This window comes from Hakea prostrata, chromosome 7 (assembly GCF_041222555.1).
Source record: "Hakea prostrata isolate BN-2017 chromosome 7, UWA_Hpros_2, whole genome shotgun sequence".
Taxonomy (NCBI): domain Eukaryota; kingdom Viridiplantae; phylum Streptophyta; class Magnoliopsida; order Proteales; family Proteaceae; genus Hakea; species Hakea prostrata.
The window spans coordinates 58,159,684-58,175,405 of NC_142606.1; the positions used below are offsets into that span (position 1 = coordinate 58,159,684).

Here is a 15,722-nt window from a genome sequence, read left to right on the forward strand (position 1 = left end):
CTATGTCCAGAAGGGCGAACTAAAATGGATTTTCTTTTTTATTTTTGTATTAATTTTCATTATTATTTTCTAAGAATTTTTCATTTTGACATACCAAACTTATTCCCGACAACTGTCATCAAAACATTTTTCATTCTTGACCAATAATGAATTCTTGTACTTATTTCTTTTAAATAAGCATAATAGAGAATGAGAATTGACACAAAAAAGAGCCTTAATCCCAAAATGTAGTTACTCTCCCTCGCTCTTTGTGTTTTGTTTTTTTAGGTGAAAAAGGGAATTAATCAATATTTTTTTAGAAGAATCAATGTATAAATGAATTAATGGAAATGCTGAAGCTTCTGCTTCATTTGATTTCCTAGTGGATAAAAGTAGCAATGGGTAGCCCATCAGGTATTCAGTTGGGCCTCGGCCTGTAGCTTCTCTAATTGGTTTGGGCTGGTTATGAGCTTGTAGAAGCCCAGTGAATTCAGGGCTAGGCCTAAAACTGAATCAATATTCTCTCTTTTGGGTAGAAAGACTAACTTTATTGAGACTACTGCAAAGAAATGGAGTGAACTTGAATGCTGCGCATATAATTAGCAACACCTGCTACCAACGGTCAAGATCAAACCTCGACCATGATTTCAAGCTTGATTGTCCATTTCATAGGTGGTGAAAACGAAACTGGATGGTCGAGATTTCAATCTATCATAGGCAGCACAATACAGAGCATTAAATACATAGGACTGAAGTTAAACCCCAAAGAAACACCTAGATGAATAAACTTCTCAATCTTGGGAGTGAAAATGGGCCAATATGTTGATCGTGGGAGTGACAGAGCCCTCCTTGTTAGGGCGATTGAGAAACAATTTGATACCCTTGGAACATGACCAAAAACATAAAAAAAACAAGAAACCTGCATAGTTCAAATGCATCATCTAAAATATATTGAACGAATAAGAATCCCCACGTTTCAATCACTAATGCACCAAAGCAAGGAAATTGGAGCAAGCCTCTAGTCGTAGCATTCTAAGCCCTAACGCCAGATAAAATTCTCCCTAAATCAATAAGGCATCTCGCATAAGAATAGAGTCGAACCAACTCTCTTGAAGATAGAAAAAAGTACACACAAGATGAATAGTGGAGCATACACACAAGCAAGACATACTGAAATATAGTACTTGGCTGGGGATTCATTATCTTCATTGTTGGAAGGAATTCCAGTTGACATGGAAACTTCCCCTTAATATCAAAGTGAAAACTCTGAGAAACGATGGAAGAACAAACCATTAAATAAAAGGTAAAAGTGAAAACTTTGGAAAACGATGGAAGAACAAATTGACTTTGCCCCACCATTGCTTGAAAATGAAAATCAAAGTGCCAAAAAGAGATTTGTAGAGAAAAAAGGATTGCTGAGCCTCAACAAGATGGATTTTCTTAATTGACAAACCAAAACACCCCTGTATCAACATTCAAAACTAAGTTTAATGTGATCAAATAAAAAAATATATATTATTATTATGGTAAACAAGAAGTTTCATTGTACCAAAAAGAAAAGAAAAAAAAATCCAGTATTTGAATTGGATAATAAATTGGTTTTTATTTTTATTTTTTATTTTTATTTAACATCATAGCCTAAGATACTTCAACATACACAAATTTTGTATCTTCCCATCTACCTTATATTGTTAAGTGATGAAAAAGAATTATGACTATGAGCTTTCAAATGCTAAGAATGAGACACTGTAGGAAATCATAAAATATATCTAGTAAGTCCAATTTTCATTTTTAAATGGACTAAAGTCATAGTTATTGCACAATTGTCGCCAAATATACTTGTTCAAATACATATATTTTCTAACGATCTTTGGCTAAGGTGTGTTTTTAATATTTTGTATTGGTGTTTTTGGTAGCTGGAGGTCCAAGGACATGGATAATTCATACTTCAGACTATTTCTAGAAACAACTAAAAATGAAGATCATTTGCAAAGTTTTAGAGACATTTGTTATGAATTTTCATAATTGGACTACTAACTGCATATTTTGTTCGAAGATGGCATTGAAGTTTGCTAATTTGAACAAGTTTCTGCAATAGCTTGACTTCTCGAAATCAACTGCAAACTTTATTGAGGTTAAATGGGCCGATGCCACCATGATTGCATATGAGTTTTAGAGACCTTTATAAGAGTTTTAGAGACGTCTGTGTGTTTGTTAACAATAGACACGATTGATTTTTTTACTTTGTTTTTATCCAACATTTGTACAGATTAGAGGAATGTTCAATGATAATCTTCTAACTAGGTTGTACGAGCCTAAGATCTTGGAAAATAACCATTTTTGTTTTTTCATCAATGAACGCTTTTTTTGTGGATTTTCAAAGATACTATGTGGATGCTTAAATGCCACAATTCGTGTGTTTCTCACCATGAATAAGACATTGGATGATGGGGAAAGTATATTTGGATTGGAGTCTCCATTTCTTGTGATCTCTTTTATTTACTATAACATGACTGTCTATGGGTGAGGGGTGGTTAGTATCATTACAATGTACTAGGACATAGTAGTTATTAAATATTGCTAAATGCATAAACAATACTTTGAACGAGTACCTTGCTAAATGCATAAACACAAGCACTAATTTCATCATACACAAGGAAGAAAGCAGAAAGAGTATATATTGATATAACTCTCGTAATAGTGGAATCCATGGATTTTACTCAATACCCAAGAATGGCTTAATTCACGTTTTTAGGCAAAAAAGTGAAATCCCTGAATTTCTTGAATCCAGAGATGTTTTACAACCAAACAGGTATAAATCTCCAATTCATGAATTCGGAATTTGAAATCTCTTGGATTCAAATAACCAAACATGCCCTTAGTACATCTTTGGCATGGAAATGATGTATTTCTCAAGTAAAGAGTAAGACTTTATGGGAGGAATATTGTATGCGTTTTGAATTTGAGGGTTAAGCTTATCGTATCATGCAGAAACATCTTGACTAGATTTCTACTAAAATTGAAGTACAGTAGGTTAGAAAACTATGCATTGCAGTAGTGACTGAAATAAAAAAGCTTGCTTTCACTTTTTTGGGGGTGGATTTTCATAAGTGTTAACCATGTTCAGGTTGTTTTAGTTTGAATTAAGTAATTTGCTACCTTAGAACCCTAGTTCATCTTGTTACTCAAGAATCAAGCTCATCATCTTCCCCAATTGAATCGATGGTTTATTAGAATAGGGTCACTCCCATAAGCTTGTGCTGTTGCATTCTTCAGTTTGGATCTCGTTTAGAAGAATAGATGAAGAACTGGAACTAGATTCTTTGGCTGAGCAATATATATGCTAGATGACAATAGGAAGAAATATTAAAATCCATACTGATCGGATGAGACTGAAAGTAGGGATTTAACTTTCAACCCACAGTGATCAGGGCTAGTGCTTGGTTGTCAACCTCCAGCTACCTAGTTTCTGCATCCACAAGTATGTGACTTAACAAAACATCATGTGCTGGATAGTTCCTTTCATGAGCACTGCACTGATTGTTGTTGGGGATGTCGCCATGTACACAAACAAATCTTCCTTGAGAGATGGTCGAGCTAGTATTGCTAGTGACTTGAGCTTCCTTTTGAACTCTTCGAAAGCTTCTTGGCATTCCTCGGTCCATAAAGTGTCCCTGTGTTTTTCCCTAATTTTTCAAAGCTTTGGAGAATGGTAAGCACTACACTGATTGTTGCTGGGGATGTCCAAGTACACAAACAAATCTTCCCCGAGAGATGGTCGAGCTAGTATTGCTGGTAACCCGAGCTTCCTTTTTAACTATTCGAAAGCCTCCTGGCATTCCTCAATCCATAAAGTCTCATTTTGTTTTTCCCTAGATTTTCAAAGTTTTGGAGAATGGTAAACATCTAATTCTTGACCTTGCTATGAACTGGTTTAAGACTGCAACTCGTCTTATCAAACATTGGATATCTCGCCATGAATGAATACGGCTCTCAATCCGTTATTTCTATAACTACATGTAATCTACCGGACTTTTTGTTTGTTCCCAATCTAGCCACATCATTAAGGTAGAGCTAGCTACTCAGTAGTCCATATTTGGTTCAGACCACGGAACAAAGTGTCAGCTATACATCGCCAACATAGGGTGATATATCGCCCTGTCGTTGGGGGGAGTCTTGGGGGGCGACACGATTCCCCCCAGTGACACTACATATACCAATGTCAACGGTATATCGCCAAAAAATTGGCAATTTTCAGCCATATATCACAAAAAGTCTATTTTTCGGCGATAAATCACCAAATCCACCATATTTAACAAAATTTCATTCGGTTTTTCACCGATTTTTCATTCAATTTTTGCCAAAGTGACATAAGACCTCTACGGGCTTTGGGGCACTGCCCCCACACTCCCGCCCAGGCAACCTCCCCGGACCCCGTCCTCTCTCCGGGGAGCGGGACCCGTATCTGTTGGCAACAAAATGTGAAGCATGAGTCATATTCAACATATGGTCAAAAATAACATGAAGAAACTTGATCATAAAATTAGTATAGTAATGAAAAATTGTTATGGCTACTTCTTGGATGAAGGCTCTTTTTAGTATCAATTCTCATTGTTTATTATGAGATTTTTTTCATTGTTCTAAATGGTTTGGCATCCATTATCATTTTTATTTTTATTTAAAATAATAGAAAAACCTCCAAAATCCACAATGGATTAAAAGTCCATTATGGATTATGGGTGAGAAGTCATTATCCTCATTTATGTGGGGGTACAATAGTAAATGCAGAGTATTTTATAAAATCCCCTCTCAAACTCTCTCAAACCCTAACGCATGCTCTTCATTTCTGAAAAATTCTTCTCAACTACCGGCGGGATTTTTATTTGCTGTTGCCGACGGCTCTAATTGAGCCACATCATCAAAATAGAAATCAACGATCCAGATTTAAACAATGAGGGGTTATTGTAAATATTAATTTTTTTTCTCACATTTTAATCCTTAAAGTTTTATTAATTTACAATAACAGGTCCTCGTCTCGGCTTCCGGCATAGGACAGACTCCAACGGGGAGATCAGGTTGGACCCCAACCTCTCTTTCGATCACCCCTACCCTCCCACTAAAACCATCTCAGATCTTCCAAGCGGCAAGTCTGCTCTAAGAGGGAGACGCCTGCGATGCGAATAGCAGAGAATGATTCAAATCTTTCTTAATCAAACCCTGAGAATCCGGAGCTTGGTAGAGAAGGCAATGGCAACCCAATCGGGTTGGGACGAGGACCACTGCAGCTGTTCGATCTCAACCCTAGCAGTGTAGGTGAGAATGGGATCAAGGCCGCCCACTACTGTCTTCTTCTTCGTTGATATCAATTGTCAGAGATTGAAATTTAAAAAGAAACCAGAGAAGGCTGCGAAAAAAAAGAAATCTGGGTTTTCGACGAAAGTCTAGTCTCTGGAATGAAAAAATGCAAGGATGACATGATGATGATAAGGAAAGGGCCATGGATGGCAAGAGGAAGACGAGATCACTGAAAGATTGTGTAAAAAAGAGATCCAGAGATTGGAGCTCCATTCGATCCAAATGTCTTTTGCCACGAACAGGAAAATCTTGTCGATTGAGATGGGTTAAAAAGCTTAAACCCGACTTGAAAAGTAAGCATTACCAATTCTTTTCTTACATGGATGATGGATGATAAATTCTATGGTTGTTCATTTGTTTCCTTTGCATCTCTGAGTAGTTCTTGTTTTCTACGGGTTGAACCGTCGTTTTGTATCTATTTGAGTTCTTCGGCTATTGCAGATTGTTTTTTCCCCCCCTTTTAATGGATCGCTTGCAAAGTAATAAAAAGATCTGAGATGGTTTTAGTGGGAGGGTAGAGGTGCTCGAAAGAGAGGTTGGGGTCCGACCTAATCTCTCCGTTGGAGTCTGTCCTATGCCGGAGGTTGAGACAAGGACCTGTTATTGTAAATTAATAAAATTTTAAGGGATTAATGTGTGATAAAAAGAAATCCATATTTACAACAACTCCTCATTGTTTAAATCTGGATCGTTGATTTCTATGATGACGTGGCTCAATCAGAGCCGTCGGCAGCAGCAGGCAGCTGCTGCCGCAAACAAAAATCCCTCGCGGTGGGATTTTTATTTGCGGCAGCAGTTACCGGCCCAGATTATGCCATATCAGCAAAGTTTGATCGTGTGGCTGAGATTCAAGTGATGAGGGTTAAGATGTAAATATTGATTTTTACTTTTACATTTTAAAGAATCAAATTTTATTAATTTACAACTCAAGTCCTTCATTTTACCCGATACCAAAAACCCTCTCTCATCTCCATGCTGTGCTTTCTTCTTCTTTCTTCTTCTCCGTCTTTTTCTTCGAAAACTTCGTATTCGCCTCCTCCAGCTCCAATTCACTCTCATCTCTGTTCTCCTGCAAGTATACAATGATATATGTATTTTCTGATTTTATAAAAATTATTTTTCGGCATTTCCGTCAAAAGAACACTAAATCCAGCAACCCGTGGTGGTACAAGCAGTGATTGAGGTTGGATGGACCTACCACATAAGCTTTACGCACATTAAGCTCTTTGTTTCCTTTTTTATCTTTGGGTGGTGGGATTGAGGTTCATCCGGCCAGGTTATGCTAAACACGGTTACATGCTTATGGCAAGTAAAACCAGAGAAAATAAAAATAAAAGATGGGTTCAAGAATTCATGGTGAAACCAGGAACACTTTCCAGAGATCTGTTTAATGCCATAAAAATGGTGTTTAAACGCTTGGAACTGTTTTAAAATAAGGTTCAGATTGGTAACTTTTAACCAAGCATGGTGTGAGAACCCCTCAATGGAATTGCGAGTCATGACCGATTATCACATCCCGTTTCTGCCTAAAGATCATGGTTTGTTTCGCTTCTTCCTCGCCATTTTGTAAACCAGGGGTGCATCGACCATTTTATCTGTTTGCAATCTCTTGATTGGCCTGAACTTCCAATCATTCGATCTTCTTGTTCTTGATTTCTCAAAATTTGTCCTTCGTTTCTATTTTATTCTGCAGCTTGATTTCGATGCCGGCATGTTAAAGAAGGTGGTCTTAGTAGATGGCGCAGTGGTGTCGGCTCCGGGAATCAGGTCCGTAAGCTTGTGCCACCCTCTCGACCTTCCACTTCCTTTGAACTCTCTCACAATCTCATCCAAACCACATGAAACAGAGATGAAGCCGTTCTTGAAGCATCCAATCTCAAACAATCCATGGCAGAATTGGAGAAAAAACTCAACATGCTCGAGGTCTACTGTCACAGCCTGAAATCAGGACTCGAGGTATGCACAAATTCCCCACTCAAAACATCCAAAGACATCGGTTTCAGCTCAGGAACAATGGGGGATCTCAAAGGAATCGAACACCAACACAAGATCGTCGAATCGTTCCTTGGCTCAGTCGCCGAAGCAAGAACTTCTGTCCCAGTTTTGAGCCAATTCCTGTCACTCCAGTTGAGACAAATGGGCGTCAAGGCCTACGAACGCATCTCATCGCTCCTCCAGCCATAAGAACTCAAGAAGCCAGAAAAGAATTTATATAAAATTTGAAAATATGTACATCTTGATAACGGCTGTATACTTACAGGAGAACAGAGAGGAGAGTGAGGAGTGCAGGAGGCGATACGAAGTTTTCAAAGAAGAAGACGAAAGAAGACGAAAGAAGAAGAAAGAAGAAGAAAGCACAGCCATGGTGACGAGAGAGGGTTTTTGGTATCGGGTAAAATGAAGGACTTGATTTGTAAATTAATAAAACTTGATTCTTGAAAATGTAAAAGTAAAAATCAATATTTACATCTTAACCCTCATCACTTGAATCTCAGCCACACGATCAGACTTTGCTGATATGGCAAAATCTGGACCGTCGGCAGCAGCTGCCGCAAATAAAAATCCCTCGCGGCGGCTTCTCAAACCTCCCCGTCTCAATGTTCTCACTGATTCCTACTGTTACTTCTCTTTTCTTCTTTTCCTCCCTTATTGTAACGACAACGATAAAATCTTGAGCTAGGATTTACACCACTGAGTTTACACAACAATCTTCTGAATTGATCGATCTAGTTGTGGAAGAGCTCTTTCTGAGTTGTTAAAAACTTTTGAAACAACTCCAAGCTTCTTCTGTCTAAATCTTCAAACCGCAACTTGTCTGAGAAACGAAGCACAAAATTTTCAAACTACAACTTGTCCGAGAAACGAAGCACAACTCAAGAGTCCTCAGCTCCTCCAGAAACTCTCCCGACGGGATTCTGGTAGCTAAGAAGGATAGCATTTTGTTCCCAAATAAAATGATCTGGGTGGACTTCTTCTTGCCTTCTAACAATTTCTAATATTGTTTCAGCTCCTGCGTTTTTGTTTCGTTTTTTGTTGGGGACTTATCCGACCTCCAAGAACAAGAGAAGCCTACAAGGTAGGATCTCGCGATCATCTGTTTCAGCTTTTTTTGGGAAGTCTGTGCCCTGTATTGAACAATATGGTTTGGGATTAAATGCAAAACAAAGGCTATTAGTTGTCAAGACAAATTGGGTTTAAAATTGCTAGGCAATGGGCTTGGTTTCCTTTTTCTATCTGCTTCGTATGAACACGGAAGGAAAAAAAAGCAAGCAAGAAAGATCATTGAGACTTTGAAATTAGGACAATTTCTTAAATTGCAATTTATTTTTCTGATCTAGTACCTCTTAAGGCAATTTTTCCTATAAAAGTTCCTTTCCTCCCTGGTGCTTTCATCTACTCTTGTCACTCACTAGTCATACCCAGCAAGCCACATGAGCAGAAAATTGGTGAACATCAGCAGAGGACTCATCAAATTCCAGAGTCACCTCCAACTCCAATATCGATACTTGGAAACCAATTCAATTTCTGATTCAAATCTCTCCCTAACCCACCTAAAACCCAACTCACCTGTCGATCCTGCTCAGCTACTTCGGGTCTGTACGATCCTCTACCAACAACAGAACGCGGTGGAGTCAAAGCTACACTCACGCCTCTGTAAATGCGAATTCAATCTTTCTCACGAGTTCTTCCTTCAGGTCTGCAACAAGTTTCTTTATTCATGGAAACCCATCTATGCATTCTTCAAGTTCACCGAAACCCAGCCGGGTTTCACTCATTCGTCGGTCTCCTTCAACAAGATGGTCGATGTGATTGGGAAGTCAAGAAACATCGAGCTTCTTTGGGAGGTGTTACAGGAGATGGCCAGACGACGGCTTGTTAATGATAGAACTTTCAGAATTGCTCTGAAATGTTTGGCATCGGCGAGGGAGTTGAAGAAATGTGTCGAATTTTTCCATTTGATGAACGCCCATGAGTTTACTTACAATGTGGAGACTCTTAACAAGGTTGTTGAGACTCTTTGTTGTAATAAGCTTGCAGTTGAAGCTAAATATATAGTCTTCAAGTTAAAGCCTTGGATCAGACCATCTGGTGTCACTTACAAATACTTGATTGTTGGGTTCTGTGATACTGGTGAGCTAGTTGAAGCAGGAAAAGTTTGGACTTTAATGGTGGATGACGGGTTTCTGCCAGATATAGATGCAGTTGAGAAAATGATGGAGACTCTTTTCAAATCAAATCGATTTGATGAGGCGTTGAAACTTTTTCAGTTTATGAGAATAGAAAGGATTAACGATTTAGGTTTGTCAACCTACAAGCTTGTGATCACTTGGTTGTGTAAAAAGAATAAGTTAGCCCAGGTTCATATGGTGTTTGAAGAAATGCGGAAGAGAGGAATCAATGCAGATAACCAGACATTTGCAGCACTAATTTGTGGGCTTTTAACCAAAGGGAGAGTCAGGGAAGCATATAAGATAGCAGGTGAGATTGAAAACCCAGATATAAGCATCTACCATGGCTTGATTAAAGGGCTACTGAACCTGAAAAAGCCGACTGAAGCAACTCAAGTATTTAGGGAGATGATAAAAAGAAGGTGTGAGCCGACTATGCACACTTACATCATGTTATTGCAAGGACACCTAGGGAAGAGAGGAAGAAAGGGGCCTGACCCTATTGTCAATTTTGATGCCATCTTTGTTGGAGGCTTGGTTAAGGTGGGGAAGCTTTTAGAAGCTACCAAGTTTGTGGAAAGGATGATGGGTGGTGGAGTTGAGGTGCCTAGGTTCAATTACAATATGTTTTTGCACTGTTTTTCAAATGAGGAAGGTGTTGTAATGTTTGAGGAAGTGGGCAAGAGATTAAGGGAGGTGGGATTAGTTGACCTTGCAGACATATTTGGGAGGTATGGGGAAAGGATGGCTACTAGAGATAGGAGGAGAATACGAGTAGCAGAACCATGAAAATAGCTCCTGAAAGTTCATCTGATTATTGGAATTGAATGGTAGGACAGTGGCTTACATATAAAGGGATCTGGAGAAATGGAATTTAACTGGATCACAAAGAAATTTACCTGAGTCTTCTACATATCGTTTATCCATTCCTTGTGGACAGATGACTTCAAGCTAGGTAGACATGATGCAGAGATCACATGTATTCTTCTAATTAGAACTACGAAAAAGAATCATTATACAGGTTGGAATCTCTGTTACAAATTAGTCCTTTTAAGCTCTTGCTGGTTTTATTTCTTATTAAGAGACAGCAATTTTGGAGTTCTCCCTCAGCTCACTTTCAGGAGTTACATAGTCAGTTTTTGTTTCCTTTTTAATGCTTTGTTAGGGGGTGGATCTTGTCGGTTGGCAGGTTTCCAGTATTGCCTATAATGATTTATCTTTGTGAGTTTTATAAATATTGTAAAGCTGCTAGCAGCCCCAATGTCCCCCTCCCCGGGGCAACGATTTTGAACTAATAGAAAACTGGCTTTCTTTCTCTACCAACTTCGTTGTGATTCAGTGACATGTATGGTGGGGACTTTGACATTGCCTTCCTTTTTGTCATATATTCTTTTTGCCTGCAATCAGATTTCAAGTAAGCATCTTGTGCAGCATTTTTCTACTGTTGGTTATCTGATTCAATTTCATGATGCTATACTGAAATTTGTTGCTGTTCTGGGTAATAATTTGACCCGAGTTAGTGACTGTTATTACATATTTGGCTGATCAATAACTTATCTTTTGAGAACTACATTTTCCCATATCAAAACCTGCTTATATTATTCCATTTCTGTGTGCACTCACTGCATCAGAATCAATTGTTCGTTTAATCTGAGATTCTGACTTAACCTACAGGGTGGGCCTTTGATCAGAATAGGATCAGATTCACTGGTGTTGATTTTTATATTTGAAATCTCAGATTCTGTTGTGCTTTTGGTTACTTTGCATCAAGTCATGTCTTTCAGTTTTCCCATGGTATTTCATTAAAACTTTACAGAACTGTATGTCTATCTAAGATTGCCTTCAATCTAAATGTTGATTCATTTACATCAGCTTTCTCCTAAAATCTGGGAACTTTTTAAAGTTAGCAGTTCTTTTGGTTGGTTTCTGAAAATTTTCCTTTGGTGGCCTAGAACCATATTTTAGTATTATAATTTGACACGAATTGAATGACTGCACTGGTATTCTCAGATGGGTTTTATATTTAAGATAAAAGGCAAAAATGAAATGGCTTGACAGTGTACTTAATGTAAGAACCCTGATCAATATCATTACTATTTTTTGGTACTCCAACTTCAGGAAGATAACATATGCATATATGCCAGATTTCTGTACTAAATCTAATAGAGGAAGAGTTCTATTGATATGCAAAGAAAATGATAAACATTACTGGACTTTTTACTAGATTGTTCATTCTCAGGATCTGTCGCCAGGGATTCAATGATATGTCAACTATTCGATTTCTAATGGTTCTTGTGTCTGAATCATATGTGAAAGAAGTATTAGAGATAATGTGCAGTTGATTCAAAGTACTACCATAAACTAGAGTGTTAATATCTTGTGAGCTTGGGCTGAGACCTGTGCCATTTGCTCCACTTTCACCCTCATTGCAGATGTTAGCAAGGAAAAACATGTGTTTCCTTCCATACTTATATAAAGATCCACAATGTGTCTCAAAAGTCCTCACCTGCAAGAAAAGCAAATGAATTCTCAGAAACTTATCTTGAATCAGGATAACCTTCTACAAGATGGTATTGTAAGAATTGGGTCACTTACCATTGCCTTAAAGCAATCCCAATCATCTACAAGAGGCCGCCCTCTAGGACGAACAGCATTGAAAACCTCTGAACCATTCTCAGTTCCAAACATAAGCTTTGCAATAAGTTCAACACTCTGGTCTATGTGCACCCTATGAGACATTGCATTGACGTACCGCTTTCGAGCTGCAAGTTTCATTGGAGAGCCTTCTGGAGATTTGGTCAACTAATAAGAGAACAATGCCCCCCCAGGGAAACCCAAAAAAAGCAAAAGGTCAGAGGAAGAACAGGCCTTGTTTACTATTATGTAGTGAACATGGATATAAAGTCATAATACATGAAACAAAGCTGTTCTCTAAAGGTTAGAAGTCTTAGTTTACAGGTTCTCATGAGGAAGTGACTACAGTTAGCTGCAACCAACATTGAAAAACACAGTAAAGATTCATGAAGCCCTATAATGTGAGATTTTGACCAAACCTTGTGCCATAAATAAAGAAGATCTGCATCCAATTGCTTCACAGACACTGTTAAAGATGGGAAAGACTTTTCTTCTGTGAAGTTTGAATTTTCATTTGCTCCATTTGTACCCATATATTGAGCGACGTGCTCCTTGCTAAGACCTAAATTCCCATATTGCTGAACATGGGAGCCTGAATCTAGTGTCCTCTGTTTAACCTGAAAATGCTTACAGATAGATTTCTTAGACATATATGTAGAATCAATCAAAGTAATAAAAGCACAAAGTTCAAGTGTTTACCCGCTCATACTGCTCCTCCAGAGTTTCAGTCCTCAAGTTGTTTCGATCACTGCCCACAAATATAAAAGTTACTAATTTTTCTCTCTGCCTAAGACAACACATAGATGAAGGAGTGCAGTTACAAGTTGATCATGAAAGCAAGTGAGCTTCAATGAGAAATATACCTATCTTCCATCCATGAAACTCTGTACATGTCACCCAAACATGGATAATTTTGATAACTACAGTAGGTTGCATAACTGTCCTCTTTTGCACTTGAAGCTGTTGTTGCATAGATATTTAATCCCTTCGGTAGAAGGCCCTCAAAAATACTCCCACCATAACAAGCTTCAAGATAGAAAACCTACAATTTCACATATACAAAGAACTAAGCAAGAAAACATTCTCTCCATGAACCTTGAAGAACACAAACAGTATGTAGAATTTTTTTTACCAAACTCTTGTATGTCCCTGAAGCATGTTTTTTCTTTAAAACATCTATTGGATCATGTGCATATAGGGTATAACCACCAGGCAACCCTGAAAAAGAAAACAATGACCACAGAGCATGTCAGTTTCATCAAACCACCAAGCCTTGATGGCCAAAATTTAGGATTTAAACGGTGAAGAAAACATGAAACCAAGGTTAGAAGGCTTAAGCATGTATGGAGTTACTAACCAAGAGCTCCAGGACTTCCATGGTCACTATAGTAAACAAAGATATGGTCATGTGGACCACTGTCCACAACCTTTCCACTGCCCCCTTTAAGAGCAGTTTTGTTTCCAAGTAGAACAGCAAAAACGTTGTCAATATTAACATCTTTTCCAGTGTAATCCTGGAACAGGTCAGTTTCCATACATGAGATGAAACAGTTAACCAGAGAAACAGAATTAAAGTAGGGTTAGGTCTGAATAAAACTTAAAAATAAAATAACCTTTGGAACTCCTTTATAAACATCATGACCATTTGGTTTATTGATGATGATGCCTGGTGTAGGGTTTCCCTTATTTGAAGCAATGTCATCAATTCATCATACATGAAAACAATAATGTTTTCATCACTTAATCCACGTTTTCTCTTGATCTGGTATGCATGGCATACATCAGCCTGATAAAAATAAGAACAAAAACCATAAACATGTTAAAAATTTTCAAGATCAAACTAAAATTACTAAACAACTATAACATCAGTTAAGTGCTCATTCCTGGTTGGGATTATGGACAAAAGAGTATTTTGATCAAAGAATAGGTCAGAGTAAGTTATCAAGGCTATTTTGGTCATTAAAAATTTAAAATTTAAATTTCACCCCTAATCAACCATTAAAGCATAGTGAAATGATAGATTGTAAAATAGGAGATATATAAGTAACTGTTAGAAACACATGATATATTCACTGGATTGTTAGTTAACTCAGGAGTCTTGACCCTTGACCTGTCAAATTGTGCTCTCATCACACCTCCCCACCACATGTTTTGGAAAAGGGCTCACTTCCACCCACTTTATCAATTATTAGACATAAGCCTCCTTCCTAAATATATGATGGAAGAGTGTGAAGGGAGCACAATCTAGATCTCAATTCTAACTCAGGAATATCGAAACTTAGAACTCCTAGTTTGTGCTTGATTTGTTCCTTCATCCCTAAAAGAGTATGTCATATCATTAAAGTTAATGGATTGGTTTAAGTGAATTAGAGTATGTCATTCCCTTTGACCCCCCCCCCCAAAAAAAAAAGCATACCCAATGCACTAATTTTGTCACTTAGACTAAGGGTGTCTACTCTGTGTGAAACCGATATTTAATACGATATTGGTATATGGTAAGGAATACATTTACCTCATATCCCTATGTATGGGTGCTATATAGTTCATTTGTATTATTTTGTCCATACCATTGCACTCTCATTTATCAAACGATATGATAGGGAAAGATGAAACATGAACTGGCCTGATGGACCAAAGGCGGTTGGACTCCAGCCTGAGTGCTGCTAGGAAAGAAGATCGGATTCAATAAAATGAAGGGGTCTCGCCGAGCACTCGAAATCACCAAACCAGAATGCCAGACATACAAGGATTTGATTAATCTAAGTGTCACATACTGTTTTTAAGTGGGATTCAACCACCATCACAAGACGCATTCGACAACCAGGAAAACTAACACCCTGATCAATAATGGTTGAGATAACTCCCTAGTGGCTATATAAAACTTGTTTATTGGGCAAGGACACATTCATTACCCTTATTCCAGCATCAAGGATGTGAAGATCATCACACTTAGAGTCGTTCTTCAAATTGCTTGCATTCACTGACTTGATAGTCAGAGACGTCCTCCAACCACCCTTAGTTGAACTTGAGCACATTGTTTTGTAGGTTTGCACCGGTAAAGAAGTACTGATTGGATTTTTGGAGCAACACGGTACAACTATGTCATACTGATATTATACTATATATTTATTTGGTACGATATGATATAATTATGTAATATAAGCTTAATATTTATTTGGTATGATATGATATAATCATATAATATAAGCGGAATGGTTTCAAGTTTGATAAACAAGAATTAACACCTTATGCTTAGATAGAGGGTCTAGAGAAGGTTCATTTTATTACCTGATGGCAATAGTTAACAAAGCCCATGGAACCAACAATAAGGACGGTCCATTTGGTCCCAATGTTATGACCATCTTCGCCTTTTACTTTGCCGTTTATGAATTCCGTCACCTTCGACGGCAGACTAGTAAGATTCCGGCCATCGACATTTTGGATTGATATTGAGAATAAGAATGAGAGAATAATCCTAGTGAAGAAGCGAGTCATCCTTTCGGTGAAGAAGAGTTATCTCCGTTGAAAAGCATGGAAGAAGGGATCATATCCCTTGTTATAAGGCTTCACTTTTGGAGTCTACTT

General features: G+C 38.0%; 1 protein-coding gene and 1 pseudogene across 1 annotated transcript; one reads left to right on the forward strand and one right to left on the reverse strand.

Annotated features, from left to right (window-relative positions):
• The first annotated feature begins 7,944 nt into the window (after positions 1–7,944).
• On the forward strand, positions 7,945–10,814 carry LOC149011483 (putative pentatricopeptide repeat-containing protein At1g26500). The gene has a single exon (XM_089162890.1). The coding sequence runs from the start codon at positions 8,766–8,768 to the stop codon at positions 10,290–10,292; it is 1,527 nt and encodes a 508-aa protein (XP_089019016.1). The 5' UTR covers positions 7,945–8,765; the 3' UTR covers positions 10,293–10,814.
• Positions 10,815–11,829: 1,015 nt separating this feature from the next.
• On the reverse strand, positions 11,830–15,632 carry LOC149011484 (vacuolar-processing enzyme-like; annotated as a pseudogene).
• Between the last annotated feature and the right edge of the window lie 90 nt (positions 15,633–15,722).